This window comes from Lipotes vexillifer, unplaced genomic scaffold, assembly GCF_000442215.2.
Source record: "Lipotes vexillifer unplaced genomic scaffold, Lipotes_vexillifer_v1.1 scaffold207, whole genome shotgun sequence".
NCBI lineage: Eukaryota > Metazoa > Chordata > Mammalia > Artiodactyla > Lipotidae > Lipotes > Lipotes vexillifer.
Window position 1 is genome coordinate 1543797 of NW_006784469.1, and position 22372 is coordinate 1566168.

The 22372-nt window shown below is 39.9% G+C and overlaps 1 protein-coding gene across 1 annotated transcript in view; it reads left to right on the top strand.

Moving 5' to 3' along the window:
* Positions 1-22372, top strand: part of DMD (dystrophin) — a 1809438-nt gene that overhangs the window by 1466790 nt on the left and 320276 nt on the right. The window contains exon 58 of the mRNA XM_007456856.1: positions 2663-2809. Within this exon, the coding sequence (XP_007456918.1) occupies positions 2663-2809 (147 nt within the window). The remainder of the gene's footprint in view (positions 1-2662; positions 2810-22372) is intronic.

Here is a 22372-nt window from a genome sequence, read left to right on the forward strand (position 1 = left end):
GTACGCGGGCCTCTCACTGCTGCGGCCTCTCCCGTTGCGGAGCACAGGCTCCAGACGCGCAGGCCCAGCGGCCATGGCCCACGGGCCCAGCCGCTCCGCAGCACGCGGGATCCTCCCAGACCGGGGCACGAACCCGCGCCCCCTGCACCGGCAGGCGGACTCCCAACAGCTGCACCACCAGGGAAGCCCTGGAACTTATTTTTTAATCTCCTGCATCCTCCAAAACATTGATGCAGGATTAAAAATCTGTGTCCAGGACTTTGGGGGAGAAAGTGAAAATCAAAATGCTCTAATAAGAGACCCTTGAACCATGTACATTATGTAATCCAAGGGGAGCTGAAATCTAGATATGACTTAACTGTCATGGTTAGTGAACTCGACAGCTGAGAGCCTCACTAGTGAAGGCAGTGATTAGTGTACAGGGTTAATCTTCACTGTTGTCAGATTCTGCCTGGCTATCCTGCCATCTCTGCGATGGTTCCTACTTACAGTTCCCACTCATGTGATATTTACTTGTGGTTACTGGAAACTCATGTTATTACCCAGAAGACAGTGGTTCCGTTTTTGTAATCATTGTTCTTGTTCAGGTTTCCCCAAATGACATTTAAGAAATCTGTTTTCTAACCTTTCTATTATGCAAAACAGCGTGATTATGGATCATTTCCTTTTAGAGATACGAATTCACGTTTATGGAGTTTAACTGCCTCTCTCCACGGGCACTTACTGTGATCCTTTTTTTTTATTTATTCATTTATTTATTTTTGGCTGCATTGGGTCTTTGTTGCTGCGCACAGGCTTTCTCTAGTTGTGGCGAGCGGGGGCTACCCTTTGTTGCGGTGCGCGGGCTTCTTGTTGCGGTGGCTCCTCTTGTTGCTGAGCACCAGCTCTACGCGTGCAGGCTCAGTAGTTGTGGCACACGGACTTAGTTGCTCCGTGGCATGTGGGATCTTCCCAGACCAGGGCTTGAACCCATGTGCCCTGCACTGGCAGGCGGATTATTAACCGCTGCGCCACCAGGGAAGTCCTACTATGATTCTTTTAATCCATGTATTTATTTATAAGGAAATGGAATAATATTTACTATCAATTCCTATATACACTTTCTTAGTTTCAGCACGATTCCTATGACATTCCACTGACATGAAATCGAATAAAGATAAAAACATCTGATATGATTTTTTCGCATCTGTGTGGTCAGTCAGAACGGTTTCTTTTGTTTTTCTTTGTTTATTTTTTTTGATATATAATTCACATACCATAAAATCCGTCCTTTTAAAGTGTATAATTCAGTGGTGTATAGCATAATCACAGAGCTGTGCCACCATCACTACTGTCTAATTCCAGAATATTTTTATCACTCCCAGAAGGAACCCCATGATTCTTTAATATAATATTTTTCATGACCACTTTTTAAAAAACTGTAAGTTCAACAGAGTGATCGTCACAATGTCCTGTATTATCATCTAAGAACTATATAAGAGTCTTATACTCCATATGATACCACATTTTAGTGATGAGATACTCAGTTTGATTTGAGAGGATAATGCCATTCTTACTTAGAATGTACATACTGGTTCCTGTCATTTGGAGTCAGAAGGAACTGGAAGGTTATAGATGAAGTCAGTGTAAACAGTGGTTTCATCAACGGAGTGAACCACAAAAATAACACCTGCCCAGATCAAGCAAGTCACAACAGCACGTATAGCCAAGTAAGTGATGCGGTCCTTGTGCACAGACATTGTATCACACACACTGTTCTCCGAAGTGAGGGAATTCGTCCCTTAGAAATTGCTCATTGGAACACTGGGACATCATGCATCACGTTAAAGATCCATAAATGTCATCTCAATAGGGTAGATATGATGCATGGTAATATCCTCCCCGTATCTGCATAGGGTTCTTCTGCTCAACAGCTTGTCATGATGCATTGCCTCACAGAATCCCGCTGTACTGCGTCAGAGACAGCTGAGAAGCCCCATGGGAGGCTTCTTCAGTCATTACTACAAGGACTAAAACACCAGGAGACCTGGAAGTCATCCTTAGGATTTGACAGAATACCCTTATCTCTAAATGGATCGGTTTATTATGTAGTTGGTACGAAGTAGGAATGTAATATTTTGTGATTGAGTACATCTTTTACTGTTAAGAAAGAAAGCATCCATTTTTGGTTGTGAGATGAGTAGAATTTAGAGTCTAGCAGCATTGTATTTTTCCTTTTACTTTGCCAATCCTGAATGTCTTTGGAAAGGTCATTTAATTGTTAAGAATATGCACTTTGGAGGCAGGCAAACCTGAGTACGTAACCCCGGTTCCTCAAGTTTGACCCATGGGGCCTTGGGCAAGGTTTAACCTCTGCAATTTTGTTTTCTCATGTATAAAATGAGAATTCTCCAACTACCAACCGCATAGTGTTTTTGTGTAGGAATAAAATCAGATTGCGTCTGGACAGAGCTCATTCCAGGATTAGGCACCTAGGAAGTGCTCAATAGATATTAGTTACCCACCCATTAACAAATCTTCATTGTCAGAATACCACTGTGATAGAGCAAATGTTGCTGACACCTCCAACAAAGTACGATACTTTGTAGTTCCCATGTGCCTGTTTTTTTTTTTTGCTTTAAATGTTCTCATCTTCCATTTTGCCCTTGACTATGTCACACAGGCACTTCGAGGAGAAATTGCACCTCTCAAAGAGAATGTAAGCCACATCAATGACCTTGCTCGCCAGCTCACCACGTTGGGCATTCAGCTGTCACCATATAACCTCAGCACTCTGGAAGACCTGAACACCAGATGGAAGCTTCTGCAGGTAGGCATATTATAAGCATTTCGGTTCCTTCTGTCAGTAAGAGAATATACAGATAAAGCTTGTTTGTAAGGAACAATGAAAGTAATTTCTTCATGTGACACTCATGATAATATTTTGTGAGTGTAGGATATTTTGTATTATTTAATAATTCCCTATGTGTATGTTTTCAAGCCTATTAATATTCATTTTTTAATGGCTTAGAGTTAGACTTTACTATATCTTGCAATAAACATGGAAGATAACGCTGAATCATGCTGGAAGAACTAAATTACTGGCATGCAATTGCTTTGTACTATCATTGCTTGGATTCTTAACACATCTTTCCTTTTGGAATCCTAATTTAAACGAGAGTCAATGGTAAGACACATTCTGAATCTTTTAAAGAAAGATCATCCTATCACAAACCCACGCAACGAAGTTTTTCATAGGTTTGCATAGTAAATAAAGGGAATGTAGGTGTGCTCAAGGTCACACTTACTGGCTGTGGGACCTCTGGCAAGTTATTTAACTTTTCTGTGCCTCAGTGTTTCATCTGAAGAAAATGGGGATGTTAAATGTTTCTAAAACATTTGTCTATTATCAGGACGAGTAAGTCGAAATACATGGGAAATGGTTAGTAAAGTACTAGCCACATGGTTAGCACCGTGTGAATTCTAGTCCTTGGTGTTATTGCAGTTATAATTGTTATTATTATAGCATACGGGTTTTGGAATCAGACTTACTTGAAGTCACTTGACCTCTTTGATTGTCCATTTCCTCGTCTCCAGCATGCTTGCTGTAATATTAAAGGAACTAATTCAGGTAGAGTTATTGGTACAGTACCTGACTCGCAGTAAGAACTCAGAATATGTAATGGTGGAATAGGTGTGTCTATATGTTCAATGCGTGAAGGCCACCATTATACCCCCGAACCTTAAAACTGGTTTGACCAGAGCATTAAGGAATTGTTTCTCTCTTTTTCTGGTTTCATAAGATGAACAGAGTATGCTTCTGGGGACAGAGAGGAAAGAGGAAACTGGGTTTAAAAATATTTGTTTTCCAGATTCAGCTACTTATAATATGTTTACATTTTACTTCCAGTCTGTTTTAAATTGCAGATATCATTTTTAAGTTTTGTAATCGTAGATATTATCTTGCATTTTGTAATTTTCCCCTAAGATTTTTTTCATATACATTTATTTATTTTTGGCTGCATTGGGTCTTTGTTGCTGCGCGCGGGTTTTCTCATTGCGGTGGCTCCTCCTGTTGTGGAGCACGGGCTCTAGGCGCGCAGGCTTCAGTAGATGTGGCACGTGGGCTCAGTAGTTGTGGCTCGTGGGCTCTAGAGCACAGGCTCAGCGGTTGTGGCGCACGGGCTTTGTTGCTCCGCGGCACGTGGGATCTTCCCGGACCAGGGCTCGAACCCATGTCCCTGCGCTGGCAGGCGGATTCTCAACCAGTGCGCCACCGGGGAAGTCCCTCCCTTAATATTATAAAATGGGCTTTTTGTACATTACAGTACCCTTTAAGTAAACATTATTATAATGGGTACGTATTGAGATGAATATATTATAATTTATATTTGTATACTAAAATAAAAATATTTGTTTTCAGTGTTTCAGTAAGAAAACAAATGGTAAACCAGATTACTTTTCCTATTGGCAGTCCATTTAGGGGTGTGACTGAAAGTCCTGTTAAAGAATTGCTAGATCTTTAATAAAAACAAGGTCTAAACTCAAGACCTCTTGAGATCTCATATAATTTAATTTTTGTTGTGCTGGATAGTCTTGAAATACATGTATGATAGATTGTTATAAGTGGCATTGACTAAAGCGAGGCAATATATTTAAGAGATTACATGCATTTCTATGTCTGTTTGCTCCCTAGTGGTTAAGTACTGTTAAAATCTTAGCAGTTTCATCCTTAGTATGTTTCTCAATTTAAACATAAATAAGGAAGGTAATAAATGTCCAAGTAAAACCAGTGGACACATTCGTTCCATTCAAGCGCTCTTGAACTGTTATCTTCACATTTCTTTTAGTGAGCTGAATGCCACATTTGCTTTCAGAATGTGATATAAATCTGTGACAGTGGCGTGTAAATTTACCAATGAGCTAAAAATATTATGATAGGAAAAGTTAAACAAATCAATGCTAAGTGATCCATCATAGTTGCACTATTATTTAAATATAAGGTATGAGAAAATATGAATAGCTTAATTTGTATCCATTCTTTAAAATGAATAAGGACTTGGTTATAAATATAGGGAGGTACATAAAAGAAGATAGTGTGATGTCGTAAAAAGAGTGTTAGGAGTGAATAGTAGAATACCTAACTTCAAACGGAAACTCAGCTATTATTTGACCATGTTATCTTGGGAAAGCCATTTGACATCTCCCAGCTTCTATTTCCTCGTTTGTAAAACGCGATAACCAGTTCAGTCCTATGATTCTGTACGTGGATATCTGGGGGAGATGCACATATGACACAATTTAGTCTAGAATCAGTGGAGTTGCTTCCTCTTCATAATACAAACGTGACCTGTTGGGCTTACGTTCCTCCTCCTATCAATATAATTCTAACTTTTCAACCCCTCACCTCCAACACACATGTAACACAGCCTTCTCATATTAAATAATTCAGTTTGCGGCCTATGCTCTTATTGTGGCAAATTCCACACGTTGCTAGTTTTTAACGTGACCTTAAGAATAGGCTTAAAAGGTGTTTTTAGCAGAAAGCTGATAAATGCAAGGTTTGGGGTTGCACATAACTGAGTCAGGTTGATTCCGGTTTTTCCTTTGACCAGAATTCTAACCACTCGGCTATATTATAAATGTTGAGTGAGGCAGGAAGTGAGGTTCATATCAAACAACTTTATCCCCATTACTGGAAGAGCAGCTCATACATCCTGTTGAGAGCCTTTTTCGTTTAGAGGAATGTATGTGAGACTAAAGCATTACCCAGCTTCTGTGGAGGGGAGTGTGAGCCCGCCATTATTATGACATCATATTCCTACGAAAATGAAGAACTCATTCACTTACGGTGCCATGTCAGTTAACTAAGATCGTGACAGAAGTGTGAGTTCATCTTTGCTTCTGTGTCTGATAAGACAAAGAAGAACCAAGAATGGAGAGTCGGGGTAGTGGGAAGGCAGATACGAGCCTAAGAAAAAGTCTTACATTTGAGCAAATAGTGCAACAGAAGAAGGAGAGTGACACTCCTGCCAGGCTGCGCCTACTTGATATCAGAATGTCCCGGGCTTAGCTACATGATCCATTAATTTCTGCTTAAAAAAGGCATGCTGGGCTTTCAGCTGTGCGTAATGGCTCTCAAAATGATAGGAACACATAAACCACATCGATATGAGCATCAATAGCAATGTAAGACCCAGTCGCAGAGTGTCTGTACCCAGAAATAGAATGTATAGGGAGTTCTGGATTTATATTGAATCCACGAATAGCAGTATAGAGACATTGATTTGCCCATTTGAAACTCTCTGTGGGAGTAAAATCCTATTTTCTCCCTCAGAGTAGACACGTTGGTGTGGATGTTTCTGTGAGACCATCGGACAGTGTGTTTTGGACAAAGGAAACCATCATTCCTTGTAGTTACAAAGAGTTTTCATGTACATTACCTCACTTAATCCTCAAAACATTATGATTACGTATTATGTACCTAGTATCCCTGTTCCCTTGTACAAGTAAGGAAACTGAGACTTACAGAGACGGTAAGTGACACAGTGACAGTCACACAGCTTTTAGGTGTCGGTCACGATCTGAATCAGTCGTGAACTGCACCTCCCTACCCTTTTTTGTTGCCTCTTCTCACAGTCCTGTTACGTTTGGACTTAACAGAGTCATACTTTAAAGCTATTTTGGGCAACACAATATTTCACTTTTTTTTTATGCTTCACCTCTTTTTTAAACAATTCTCAGGGATATCAACTTTGAAAGCTTCCTTTACAAGCCAGTGGATTAATGAGCCCAGTTCACTGTACCCCTTAAAAGCACACCTGTCGTTTCAAATATAGAATTATACGGCATTATAGCCCTCATTGTCTTTATAACTCAGCGATTGTACTAAAATCAACCAAAAGTGATTTTAATGAATTAGCTCTCAAGGTGGAACCAATGTTAATACCTGATCCAGTAGAAATGGGTATTGAAACCAAATGGGGAGAAAAACTGATGATAAACCTTTCTAATTCTGAAGCATTGCACACACTTCTAGCGCCGTAGTTGTGCTCTTTAGTCACCAAGCACAAGTACTATAGGGAAGTACTACTAGGGAATGTTCTGCCCATTTCTCTGCCTCGTGAGTAAACCCACGAATAGCAACAGAAGCTGCAAATGCACTTTAATATAAAATGTAAATGCTTCGTTGACTGTAGGATGTATGAAATGTAATCACTTGAAAAGTATTAAAGATGAAGACGTTTCCATGCGTGACATTCTTTAAATATGTTTAAGGACAGCATCATGAATTATGTGTTTTTAAAGGTTTCCTAAGATTCTTCCAAAGTCATGCGGGCAGTTATATACTCCATCGGAACATCTCTGTGGTAACTTTCTGTCACAGGGATGTAGACCCTCATCTTCTATATACTCCATTCCTTCTTTCATTCTTTCCTTCTTTCATTCAGTCAGCACTGATTAAGCATCTACTGTGTAGCAGCCAGACACTGTAATTGTCCTATCTGGTCCAAGGACATAGTGACCAAAACTCCCTTCACTGCTTACGCCATCTTAAGCAAAGGCTTTTGGTTTGTTTGTTTTTATAAATTTATTTATTTATTTTTGGCTGCGTTGAGTCTTCGTTGCTGCGCGTGGGCTTTCTCTAGTTGTGGCGAGCGGGGGCTGCTCTTCGTTGCCGTGCACAGGCTTCTCATTGCGGTGGCTTCTCTTGTTGTGGAGCATGGGCTCTAGGTGTGTAGGCTTCAGTAGCTGTGGCGCACAGGCCCAGTAGTTGTGGCTTATGGGCTCTAGAGCACAGGCTCAGTAGTTGTAGCGCCCTGGCTTAGTTGCTCCGCGGCATGTGGGATCTTCCCAGACCAAGGCTCGAACCCGTGTCCCCTGCATTGGCAGGCGGATTCTTAACCACTGCGCCACCAGGGAAACCCTTAAACAAAGTTTTATAGATGAATTTTCTTTCCTTACTTCCATAATGGCCCACCCTCCCTCCCTTTCTCCATCTTATAAACAAATATATGTGTGTGTGTGTGTGTGTGTGTGTGTGTGTGTGTGTGTATGCTATTGCGACACTAATACTATGAAAGTAGTACCTTTTCAGATCTCTGGCTTACAAATTCTTCAATAATTTCTGACTGGGAGTTTGGTCTTTGTAATAAGATTAGCAAGATTCGTGGAAGGTCATGGAATCGTATTTAGCTGGCCAACAGAAATATTTGTGTGGCTTCATTTTTTAAAAAAACTAAACAAGATTTTTAATTGAAAAAAATTAAAAGTTCCAACGGAGAAGGTTATGTTCTTTAGTTGGGTGAGATAGGTGTTTGAAGCAGGCTTCTAGTTAGCTATCGCTTGGCCAAAAAGTTCGTTCGGGTTTTCCTAACACTGCACAGAACAACCCGAACGAACTTTTTGGCCAACCCAATATATATGTATGTATGTATGTTCGTTCTTATCATCGTTGAGTACATGATTTGATCCTTTAAATGTGTTGATGGATTTTGAACATTTTCCTTATGTTCTTTTCTTTTCTTTTCTTTTTAAGGATCTTGGGCTAATCATTTTATGTTGTGGTTTATGGGGTCCCTTCTAGGCAGGAAGTGTAGGTGACCTGGGCAGTCTGCTCCTACAGATAGTGTGGACCCACCACCAACTGAAGGTGAGGAGAGGACAGCCAACTTTCTTCACTTCAGTTTTGCTGAGGGTTGCTTCTGCCGATGTCTCCTTAGCATGCCCTTCCGTGACTTTTTCTTTAATAAGACCAAAAATGATTCTGCTTGTAGTTAGATCACAGAACTCAGAAGAAAATAAGCCTGTGGCCATTCTCAAAGGAAATGTTTTCCTGCATCAGTGGTTCTCAAATGGTAGTGAGCCTCAGAATCACTTGGAAGACTTACTAAAACACAGATCACTGTATGATCACTGTGTGTGGGCCCCACTTGCAGAGTTTCTGATTCAGTAGGTCTGGGATGGGGCCTGAGATTCTGCATTTCTAACAGGCTCCCAAGTGAGGCTGCTGCTGGTCCAGAGCCCACACTCTGAGAACCGTTATTCTACATTAAACACTTGCTGGGTACAGCTGGGTTTAAAAGGTTATATGTATATATGACTTCTGCAGGACACTTTGAGAACTTTAGAGTTACACTGTGGGAAATAAGCATAATGTCATGCAGAAAATTCTGTATCAGAGGAGTGTTACTGTGCTACAAGAAGGTGGAGACCCAAGCACTCATCTTTGAGGCAGAAAGAAAAGGGTGAAGGGAACTTCTAGTAGACTCCTAGTAACACCATATGAATTCATAACTATAAATCTAAAACGTAAATATGCATGAATATAATAAACATAATATAAATATTAATTTATAGTTACTGTATTTCAAGACACATGATCTAGATGTAGTTACTGAGCCCTTGAATGTAGCCAGTCCAAACTGAAGTGTGTTGTAAGTGTACTATACACATCAGGTTTCAAAGACTTAGTACCAAAAAGAAAGGAATGTAAACCATCCCATTCATATTTTTGTATTGATTATATGTTGAGGTGAAAATATTTTGATGTATTTGGTTAAGTAAAATATATCATTATAATTACTCTCACCCACTACATTTTTTTGACTATTCGAAGTTAGATATTTCTATTGAAAATGAACCAAGTGAGCCTGTAGCTTCAAGTAAAACAACCGACAGTGTTTCTTTTTTACTTTTTCAGTGTGTCTACTAGAAGATTTAATAGTGTATGCAGCTCTCCTTATATTTCTGTTGGATAGTACTGGTCTGGAAGGTAAATCTCAAAACCTAGCATGGGTAAGAGTCACCTGCAGAGCTTGTTAAAATACCCGCCAAGACTCAGTAGGTATCGGCTGAAATCTGTGATTCTGCATTTCTATCAGGCTCCCAGGAGATGCTGTTGATCTGTGACCACGTATAAAAGGTTCGTTCCCAAACCGTGGGTCACAGAGTTTTACGGAGAGGTGTAGAAATATATTTTTGCATGAAGCATTCATTGTCTGTAGCTAGAATACAAAACTGTCTTGCCCATATACCAGTATTTTTCATAAATAAGTAACTGCTGGTGTGGTTACTAAACTCATACAGATTTTTATCGGTCGGTCACTTTTTCTCAATTGACAGATACTAAGTAATACTTTAATTATGTGGGGATCCTCTAAGTCTTGGAAAGTTAATATGGGGATCCACAGGCTTGAAAAGGCTGAAAGCCACTATCCAAAAATATTGTCGGAAAAATTATCCTAACACATTCTAAACTGTAGGTAGCTCTTGTAAAAAGATTTCAACTATGACATCAAGCTTGATGTGCCCTTTGGCAGGAATTTTTTAAAGTTGAAGGTAAAGGAAATGAAAAGAACAAAGAGGAAAGAAGAATGTGTTTGTTTTAGAAAAGGTTGGGTCACAGAAGGATTTGTTGACATTAGGAATAGAATGACCCATGAAAAAAGGGACAATTGAGTTCTAGGAAAACATCTTTTCAGTAAAGAGAGAACAATCATTTATGCTGAACCTCATCTCTGTTTAAAAAAACAAAACAAAACAGAAGTGAACAAGTCCCTTTAAAGATTTAAAGGAATGTGTAAGTCTAAATGTCCCGGCCAGTTACAGCCCTTAGAACACACTTAGGTTTACGTGCACTGTCAAGCTTATGGACATTTTCCTCAGTCAACTGTGGTTTGCAATGTTTTTACAGCTAATTGTACTTTATTCAAGAGGAATGATACTGAAGTTGCCCAGGTACCCTTGAAAGTAACGTAGACCAGATGTTCCAGAGTCCAGCCTCCTCACCCCAAAGAAGAATAATCTAGTTTTCAAGGGCATACTTTATTTTTTTTTAAGGCATCTGGATGTGTGGGACCATAGGGAGAGAAATGAATGATGTAGGGAGTGTGACCAAAAAAATTTATGAGGTACAAAATGAGAATGAAGCCAGTAGGAGTCAGGGATACGTTTATGAGTTAGAAGGAAAGGCATATTAATTTTTTTTAGAGATTTTATAAAGTGAACCAAAACCATTATGAAGTATTAGTTTGGTTACCTGAATGCTTGATCTTTCTGTACTACTTACTTTCTGATTTGTTTTCATCAGGAACACTTTTTGCTGGTTCTGAAACCAGCTACTATGGCAATACATACAGTAGTTTTATTACTGTTCTTGAAGATGTAACGTGTTCCTGTTAAATGTGTTTAAACAGCAGCTTTATGTATGTATTTCTTTTAGCCTCTTGATCTCTCTAATTTCTTTTCAGAAATACGCATATAATTATGAGTACTTAAAATTGCCTTAATGCCCCTTTTCCTTCACCCTGATTGTGCACCTGACATTTGCCCTTTCCTCAGAATTCTCACTGCTTTATTCTTTATTCTTTATTCTTCTAAGTGTCCTCCCTCTTGCCTGACCTCCCTCCTTCACTGCAGCCTGACCCCGCCCCACCCATTCTTCTGCATTTGTTTGTCCTGGTGCTTTGCTCCTTTGCTCTTCCCACTCTCCCGCTGCGTGTGAGACACTCCGCCAGCAGCTGCTCACATTTCCCAGGCTACGTCACGCACAACATTCAAAGAGCTGCTGTTCTCACATTTCCACCAGAAAGACTCCACCTCTTCTCCTTCCCTCCGCATTCCTCTAGAAATAGCCCGCTTTCAGACCAAGTGAAAAGCTGGATGTTAAAGCCAACTCTGTAAGTAGGACTGGAAACCAGCTTATGAAATTCAGAAATGCTATTTTTAAAGGTCAGTACCACAAAGGGCATCTTAAATTACTGTAGGTTGTCTTAATATTTCTTTATTCTTACAAATTCTGTAATATCCTTAAAATAATGAACATTATGATATAAATTCTCCCTTCAGTTAATATATTCATTCGTTTCAGAGGTAGAGCTGTGGTTGGAAAATATGATAAATTAGCAAGTATTAGAAATACAGGCTTTTTAATACAGGACAATACTTTCTGGGCCGATGAAGTCGCACAAGATAAATTGGAGAATTGTTTTTAGTGAGTATTATGCATTGCCGAAATTAATAACGAGCACTGATCTAGCATTTACTGCCTGCCATTCACTGTTCTAAGCATGTTCACATGTACTGTATTCATGCTTTTAAGCCTCACAGTCACCCTTTGCGGTAGATATTATTTTTATCCTCCTTTCACAGATGAAGAGAATGAGAAACTAAGAGGTTAGATTGCTGGCCTGAGGTCGCATGGCTGGTAAATGATAGCCAGGGTTTGAACCCAGGCAGCCTGGCTGTGGGGTCTGTCAGAACGGCTAACTATATATACAATACCACTTCTTTGCTACAAAGTTAGATAGACGTGACAGTAAGTCCTCTTCGTTTACAATTCAAACCTTTAAGCAAAAAGTGTAACTTTCTCCTTACATTTACTCATTTGTCAGGGATCACCTGCATTAAGAGTTTAGGAAATGCAGATTTAAAGTAGGATGAGTATATGAATCTCAGACCACACTCTCAGGAGTAGCCTGTTTAGAACCGAGTCTGAATCATTCACAGATTCAAAAGGAGAATCTCATCTGTAGAACCAGGAGGAATTAATCATCAAAATCTTCCTGAAGTGTGCAGAAGTACTCCTTCATTCAGTAAATATTTTTCTGGTCCCTACCCTCTGCCAGACTCTGTGCTATGTAGTAGGGATGCAGTCGTGGAAACACTAAGCACTCTCTGCCCTAATGGGGGTTATCGTTTCTTGGGAAGACAGACATTTTAAAAATTCCCGTATAATAATTACAGATTGTGGTAAGTGTTATGAGAGAAGATGCAGAGAAAGTGGCCTTCCAACTGAAACCTAAAGGATGAAGACAAGTTAGCTAAGTGACTTTTCTATTCATCTGTAGCTTTTATTCTAAATAAGAGCCTGAAGCTTGGGACTAACAAACTAAACAGAGTAGTAAAATCCCAGTATGTAAATTTAACAACTAGAAATCATTTGAAGTAATGGACTGCAGAGTTAATATATAATTAAGTCACATCAAAAGAGAATTTCCTATCATTCTCTATCACAGACAGCATCCTGTTTGCTTGCTTCGCGGCACTTAACGAAGAACTATAGCTATGTGTTTGTTTATTAAAAGTTTATCTGCACCACTTTGAATGTCAGCTCCATGAAGGCGGCAGGGGCCCTAACTACCATATCTACTGATACTTGTCAGTATCTTTTACATAGTAGGCATTCAATAAATAGTTCTTGAATCGCTGAAAGCATGAAATTAAGCAGAAATGTTGTTGAAAACTAAAATAAGTGGAAAACTATACCACAGGGGGTAGGTATATTAGGAAACAAAACTATTATTTCTGGAGAAACAGTATTCACGTCTAGATCTGTGGGTGTATAAAGTTTACCAATGCGTAAATAATTTTCAAAAATTCCCAAAAGAAAAATAATTGATCAGAAATTAAATGTGCATCCTTTACTCTGTGGTGAACATGGTTTACTCATATCTTAGACCCTTACCAACAATTAATGATCTGTCTGCTCTGGTGACATGGAATATGCTTAATATTATTTGGAGGAATATGAGATAAAATAGCTTTTCGTCCTCTCCCTGCTTTATTTTAATTTAGGTATAATTTTTTTTAGGTATAAGTGACATATAATGATACTCATTTCAAGTGTACGACACAGTGATTTGATATTTGTATCTATTGTGAAATGGTCACCACAGTTTGTCTAGTTAACATTCATCACCACACCTAGTTACAAAATCTTTTTTCCTGTGATGAGAACTTCTAAAATAAACTCTTTTAGCATCTTCCAAATATGCAGTACAGTATTTGTGTGTGTGTGTGTGTGTGTGTGTGTGTGTGTGTGTGCGCGCGCGCGCGCGCAGAAATGTTCATGGAAGCTTTATTCACAACAGCCTCAAACCGGAAACAACCCAATCCATGAATAGGTGAGTGAATAAACCTATTTGGTATATTCATATAATCCATTACTACTAGGTGATGGAAGGAATTAAAAAGAGCAAACTATGAATGTGTGTAACAACATGGATGAATACCAAAAATGTGTTGTGCAGATAAGCTGGACCCCCAAAAAATAGATACTCTGTGGTACCATTTACAAGAAGTTCTAGAATAGGCAAAGCTAATCTATGGTGAAATAAATCAAAATGGTCGCTGTCCCTGGAAGGTACAAGGAGAGACGACGAGGACTGGGCATGAGAGAACTTTCTGGGATGATGGAAATATTCTATATCTTGATAGGAGTTACGAGGTTACATATTTTCCGTAACCCATCAAACTGTACAGTAAAACTTGTGCATTTCACTGTATGCAAACCATACCCCAAGAAAAATGTTTTTTTAAAGACTCACATAATACCTAAGTGTATAGAATAAACCTTGAAAGTTTTTCTTAGCTTGACCATCTACCTGCACCCCACTTTCCCTTTCATTTTGGCCTGTTATCCTTCCAGTCTTGTTAATGCATTTACATGCCTACGTAACATACCCCGTCCCTACACACACACACACACACACACACACACACACACACACACACACACACACACACACACATTTTCTCCTTACATACACAGCGTCAGAGCATAGACGTTGTTCTATGCAGAATTGTCCCTGAGAAAGCACATCTGACTGTCATTACCTCCCTGCCTCTTAAAGCTTTCAAATGGTTTTCCCTTGCCTTAGGACAAAGTTCCACCCCCTAACCCTGCTTATAAGTCCCCGGGAGGTCCAGGCTCTTCCTCCCTGGCCAGTCTCACACCCCCAGCTTCCTTGTTCATTAGAGACTTCTTCCTGCCCTTGCTCCCTTGGCCTGAAACATTTCCACCATCCTCCTGCCTTTGATCTGGCTCTTTTTTTTTTTTTTTTTTTTAAACTGTATCTTTTTCTTTCCCTCCTAGAGATTCTTTTTTTAAAAAAAAAAAACAAAACTGAAGTATAGTTGACTTACAGTGTTGCATTAGTTACAAGTGTACAGCAAAGTGATTCAGTTATACATACATGCATACATATATATATATATATATATATATATATATATTCTTTTTCAGATTCTTTTCCATTACAATATGGCTCTTAGGCTCTTAATACACATTCTTTTGGTCACTTCATTTTTTTTTTCTTTTTTCCAGTAACCAGTTTTTTTTTAGCAGCTTTATTAGAGTATAACTGCTTTACAATGGTGTGTCAGTTTCTGCTTTATAACAACATGAATCAGTTATACATGTACATATATCCCCATATTTCCTCCCTCTTGCGTCTCCCTCCCTCCCACCCTCCACATCCCACCCCTCTAGGTGGTCACACAGCACCGAGCTGCTCTCCCTGTGCTGTGCGGCTGCCTCCCACTAGCTATCTGTTTTACGTTTGGTAGTGTATACATGTCCATGCCACTCTCTCGCTTTGTCCCAGCTTACCCTTCCCCCTCCCCGTATCCTCAAGTCCATTCTCTAGTAGGTTGCAGTACAGTATTATTAACTGTAATCGTCATGCTGTACATTACATCCCTGTAACTTAATTTATTTTACGACTAAAAGTTTGTACCTTTTGATGCTTCACCCGTTTCACCCACCCGCCTCCGCCTGTGGAAACCACCCGTCTTTTCTCTGTATCTATGAGTTCAGTTTTTGGGTTTGTTTTATTTGTTTTAGATTCCACATATCAGTGAGATAACACAGCATTCGTCTTTCTGAGTTATTTCACTTACACATAATGCCCTCAAGGTCCATCCATGTTGTCACAAATGCCAAGATTTCATTGTACATTTTCTTTATCCACTCATCTGTCAGTGGACACTTAGGTTGTCTCCATGTCTTGGATATTATAAATAATACTGCAATGAATTTGTACAAAATGTAGATGAACGTTCATTTTCCAGTTTGATATAAATAGGATATACAGTATACACGCTTTTTTGGTCTCATTTCTTTCAGTCACCGTACACATCTTGAGATTCATCCATGTTGTTACATGAATCAGTAGTTTATCCCTGTTTGTCGCTGAGTCGTGTTCCATTATATGAAAATACTCCAGTTTATTTATTCATTCACCTTTTAGTGGACTTTGGGGTTGTTTCCATTTGGGGGCTATTACAGATAAAGCTGCTGTGAACATTCATGTACGAGTCTTTAAGTGGACTTATGTTTTTATTTCTCTTGAGTAAATGCCTAGGAGAGGGACAGCTAGGTTATATGGTAGGTGTGTGTTTAACCTATTAGCACAAAGCAGCTGTACCATTTTACATTCCCACCAGCAATGGATGAGAGTTACAGTTCTTTCATATCCTCTCTAAATTTTGATATGGTCAGTCTTTTATATTTTAGCCATTTCAATAGATACGTAGTAGTATCTCACTGTGGTTTTAATTTGCATTTCCCTAATGTCTAATGATGTAACTTCCAGCTTTCTTGTTATGAGTGCTGGCGTGGTGTAACTTTTTTTTCATTTATTTGCTTTCAGCCCATTTGTATCTTTTTATATTTGATGTGCATTTCTTCTAGGCAGCGTATAATTGGATTTTGCTTTCTTTTAATCCAATCTGACAATCTCTTTTAATTGGGAATATTTAAACTGTTTATATTTAATGTGATTATTGACATAGTTAAGTGTAAACCTATCATCAAGCTGCTTATTTTTGCTTCAGCCCATTGGTTCTTTGCTTGTTCCTCTTTTTCTGTCTTTGTTTGTTCCTCTTTTTCTGTCTTTGTTTAGATTAATTGGAATTAATGAATCCATTATCTCCCATGTTGGCATATTAGCTATAACTGTTGCGTTATTTTAGTGGTTGCTTTAGGGTTTACAGTATATATCTTTAACTTATCACAGTGTATTTTTGAGTGGAATTAGACCACTTCACATATGATATAAGAAACTTTCTATAATATATTTCTATTAATCCCTTTCCAAAGTGTGTGCTACTGTTTGATCCTTTGGGGTCTTTTAAGATTAAGTGGGATTAGGTCAACACTCAGTCTAGGGCTAATTATTCCCCACTACTGAGGCAAGACCATTCTGTGTACTCTACCCAATGCCCTGTGAATCTTGAGGGCTCCAGTATGATTGGTAGGAAATAGGCACTGCTCCCTGCCATACATGAGTGCTGGACAGTGTTATTTCTAATCCTTCCTGGTGATTTTTCCCCAGCCCCCCCCCACCACAGTTTCCTCACACATGTGCTAATCAGTACTTAGCTAACTGCTTGAGGGAGACCCTCTACAGATAGATCTCTAGGGTTCTCTCTCTGTGCAGCTCTTTCCTCACTGGGCTTCTGTCCTATGAATTCTAGCTATCCTAGGCTTCTCAGAGTCTCAGTTCCATCCCTTCAACTCAGGAAGTCTGCCAGGATCCTCCTGGGTTCTTCTTCCCCATGCTGTGGTCTGGAAACTCTCTCAAAGTAGTAATCTGGGGCTACCCCAGGGCTTACCTCATTATGTTTTCCATCTCTCAGGGGTCACCGTGCTTCCTTGTTTGATATCCATTGTCTTACAATCCATTGTTACATGTATTTTGTCCATGTTTTGGTTATTTCAAGACAGAGGTTAAATTTGGTCCTTATTACTCCATCTTGTTCAGAAGCAGGGGTCCTAAAATAGCTTTTGAAGTACTGGGTTTTTTCCCTTGATTTGGAGATCATACGCAAAGAATGTTGGAGGAAAACACGTAATTAGTTGATAATGGGCAATCCTCCAGACACAGAGATGCTGTTAGGCACTTACCAACATTGCACATACTTTGTTTTTCTTTCACAATAGCAGTGATTGCCTTGCACTGTTTCCATCATACTTTGCCTAGTTGTATTTAGGGCCTTGCTTTTGCAATCAAGTTGGCTAAGCCTCAAGCCTTAGTCTGTATCTAAAGAATCTGGCCAGGGCCTAAAGCCAAGGCACAAGGTGCTCCAAGCATTAATTGGCCAATAGTACAGCTGCTAAATCTACTTTTAAAAGAGCTGAATATGTCCGTGTGTTTCACTGCTTTAAAAATATCCACTTTGAATTACTGAATATTTTAATATTCTTTATACTTCAGCAATCATTCTTTAAAAGCTTCTGTTTAATTATTTTTAATACTGTATCATTTAATGACCAGTGTACTACCATGCATGTCTTATTTGAGGAAGGATGGCCTGTTTAAGTTGTTACTCATCATCATTTCAGAGGATTTTAGTTCTGGGAGTCCAGGAATCCAACCCTTGATTTTACAGACATCACATGATATGTCACAGTTCACCCAGCTAGTTCATAATGGAACCAGAACCAAAAACATGTTCTGTATTCTTCTCACATCCTTTCATTTTATTCCTAAAAACACATCCTTCAGTTTAAATATTCTATATTCTAAAACGTTTTTAAAAGGAATTACTTATCCAAATCCCACCAGTCTTGCAAGGTCCATGTGAAACAATGCGATAAAGACTGTGAAAGTGCTTCAGAACCGATTAAATACTATGAAAATGTAAGTTTTATTATTAGAACGGCAGTTCATTTCTGTGAGGCCTTTCTAAACTTTTTCACTTTTCTGAACTTGATTATGCAGTGTCTTTTCTGATACATTTGTTCTTCCTCTATAAGAATTTAGTCCTCTCTGCCCTGCTGCGTTGTAAAAAGAGGGACTCTTCTTTTCTAGAATCTACTGATATTTTATAGTATTCCACATCTAGTGGGTTCCCATTAAACGTTGAATAAAATTGTACCAAATTTCTTTCTAGATGTGTGGGCGAGACAACTATTCTGATCCTTAAAAAGAAAAGGTACTTTCAAAGATCAGTTATGGTAACACTTGCTCTTTTATATTTGCAATAAAATTGTTTTAATTTGTCTTACATTCAGCTGATGCATCGTGTCTGCATCTCCTTGTTAAAACCGAACAGATTTCCAGGTTAATGTAATATTGGTAATGACTAACAACAGCTGCCTATACTGGCAAGAAAAAGAAGATAGGAGAGCACAGTCGTGAGCTTCAGACTTTCCCCTCTGCTTTTGGCATGCCTTTCCTCTGAATTACAGCTTACATTTCTTTATTATCCCAGTTTGACTTAGTCTTTCTAAATATGCACTTCTGTTTCCATCAGTAAATATTTACTGAATCACCTCTTAATGTACTTTCTTTTTGTAACATAGAAAACTCACATGTGGGTGGATCACTCTGTACATGGCACTTAGGAAATATAAAAAGATCTTGAATTGCTTCAAACAAGTCAGGACCCCCAGTTCTCAGGCATCGCTTTCTCTTCAGACACTTAAGCTTTAGGGGCAGTAAAGTTATCCACGGAGCTAGAGCTATGGTGCTCCCCTTGGGAATTCTAACGTTAGCCTCTTTGAATTAAGTCCATTATCCGTCATGTATCTCAGTGCATTTCTGTGCAATACGTAGAATTTTCCTTTCAGAGTTACCTTCCCTCCTCCTGAATGTTACCTGCCGCCTGTCTGCTGAGCGCGTACTCTTAAACCCTATTCTCCATGGGTAGTGGCCGCTCTCCTGCTGGGCCACTTAGATACTGATCCTGCCACTGCAGCTTCCTTGCCAGCCTTTTCTGCTCCTTTAGCAAGCGTGAGAGTTCTCTGCTGGTAGTTAGGATCTATCCCTAGGAAGGTGGGACAGGTTATCCTCAGCTAGGCCCCAAAGGAGTATTGTTTAATCTCCAGGGTGTGGTGGACACACTGTTATTTCCATTTCCCCAAACCTACTCCCTCTCTTCTATGCACGTACACCCTTCGCCCTTGCTGGCAGAGACCTGGCTTCTTCGGGACCTACCCTCCTCCAGATGACCATGCTCACAGAGGGAGGCCTCAGCCCCAGGGAGTGAATAGTGACAGTACCGAGCTCTTTCGTGGTGATCTCCTTCTCCCCATCTCCTTGCCAAGCATCAGACATGGGCATTTAATGCAATCTCTGGCAGTAAGATACCAAGGGAAGTCTGCTAGCGGAGCATCTGAGAAAGGTTCTCCTCACCCAGGGGACTAAATGGACATTCTTTTTCTTCCGGATGCTGTGCCTACTTCTTCCCTGTACCTGGAATGCTCTTCCCCCAGATAGCTAAGTGAGTGACTCTGTCACTTTCTTCCAGTCGTGCTCAAATCTCAGCTTCTTAAAGAAACCTTGAAAATTAACTACCCTATTTAAGCAGCAACCTGCCCTACGTCCCCCTTCCCAGTCATCTCAATTCAATCCCCCTTTACCCTGTCATGGTAGTTCTTCTACAAAGATGTGCCCGCACCACCACCACCCTCCTCCCACGCTGAATCTGGGCTGGCCTTGTATTACAAATCAAAGGCAGAAGTGACATGGCAAGACCCAAGCCTACATCAGAAGAAGGCTTGCAGCTTCTGTCTTGGTCACTTGGAATACTCACTGTGGGGGAACTTGAGCTGCTGTAAAAGAAGTCTGACTACCAGCAAGTCACTGTGCTGTGAGGAGCTCTAAGCTAGCCACAGGGAGAAGCTGCGTGAAAAGACAGAACTGCTTGGCCAGCCCCCAGCCGCTGGAGCCATCCCATGTGAGGCGCCAGATGTGAGCAAAAAACTGCCTGGGACCTCCATCCCAGTCGAGCCTTCAGATGACTCCCGCTCCAGCTGCCATCTGACTGCAAACACATGAAAGACCCCAAGCAAAAAAACACCCAGCTGAGCAGATAGTGATAAATGTTTGTTTAAAGCCACTAAGTTCTAGGGTTGATATGGTTCTCAGCAGTAGGAATAGCTGGCCTGTTTTTCTGTTTTTTTCTTCTTTCCATAACACTCATAATATACTGCAGAATTAACATAGTTAATATGCTTTTTTTTTTATTGTCTGTCTCCCACCATGAGAAAGCAAGCTTCAAGAAGCCAGGGAGCTTGTCTGTTTTGTTTGCTACCGTATCCAAGGCACCCAAGAACCGTTCTTAGCATGGTAAATATTTGCTGAATGAACGAATGAATGAATGAATGAACCAGAACTCGAGTAGCTGTCCGTGAGTGTGTGGTGAGTTCACCTAAGGATGGCAGAGTGGAAAGATGGGAAGAACCTGAGTCCTAATAATGCCATTGTGCTTCTGAGTTACCCAGTCCTCTGCTCTTGCCTCTGCACTGCTGTTCAAGCCATTTTGTGCTAGGTTTTCTATTACCTGCAGCAGAAAGCGTTCCATCCGGCACGTGGTCTTTCAGACCATCCTAATTTGCAGCCATAGGGCTCAGACATGACTGAACCGGAGGATGAATCCAAGTGGCACACACCATGACATTCTCAAAACATGACACTCCTACTGAGTGAAGTACCTAGTTTATGATATATTCTTTCCTTAGTCCGTCTCCCAAGAGACCTCCTTGGTCTCCCTGCAACAGATATCTGGAGAGCCACCAATATGACTGTAATACACTTCTGGATATGTAACTCCAGAACTGGTTACAACCTTAGCTTTCTCTCAGTTCCCATAAGTCCCCATCCCATGAATTTGCCACACTTACCTGAATTTCTCAGACTTAAGCTGGGACCAGTGCCACTCAAGCTGGGACCTCAACCACATAGCAAAAACCAAACATTATTCATTGCCTCTTACTTGCAATGAATTACATAAAACCTGAAAACGAACAAGTAAATTAAGTCACTCTTTGGTTACCGCTTGTATCCAAAAACCACTTTTATGTGAAATTCAGTTCAGTATTTTTTAAGTGACTACATTATGCTAGACAGACTCTTTGGCAGTAGGGACAAAGATGTTCATGACACATGCCCCCTTCAAGAATGACGAACTACAAACAAACAGTACCATAAGGGCTCTGTTAGAGGTTTGAGGGGAAACAAGTGATATTAACATGGAGACAGTTAGCTATTCATTTTGCCCCAGGGATGATATTTGAGCTTAGACTTGAGCAATGAGTAGGGTTTCAAAAGGTAGAGAAAAAAATGTAAGACTTTTCTAGGAAGACAGGACAGCATAAGCAAAGGTTAGAGGTTCAGGGAAATCTGAAATAACCTAAGGTGGTTAAGAGTCTGGAATGAATGAGGTGTGGGATGTATGGGTAGGGAAGTGGAGCAGAGGCGAAACAAGTAAAATCGAAGTAAATGAAGTGTATGTAATTAGGAGAAAGGAGACGTCATTAAATATTTTTTTCAAATCTCCCTTTGGCTTTTCACATTTGTCACTCATAAGGAAACTCTGTTACACTAGCATGATTTTTTCCTTTTATAGCTTATTTGGCCCAAGTAAACAAGGGACAGAAAGGTTTTAATGCAAAATATTCATTCAACCGGAAAGAACATTGATGATTCCAGACCATTTAATGTTAAATATTTTAGAGTTCTAGGTTATTTCTTTTTGGTTGAGCAGAATTTGTTTTCAGACTTTGAAAATATATGTTTAGTGTGTAACAGACTAATTGCTCCTGCTTTCAAGCCAGTCTCCTGGGCATCAGCAGGTTCAAGTTCAGCAGGTAGGAATCCGG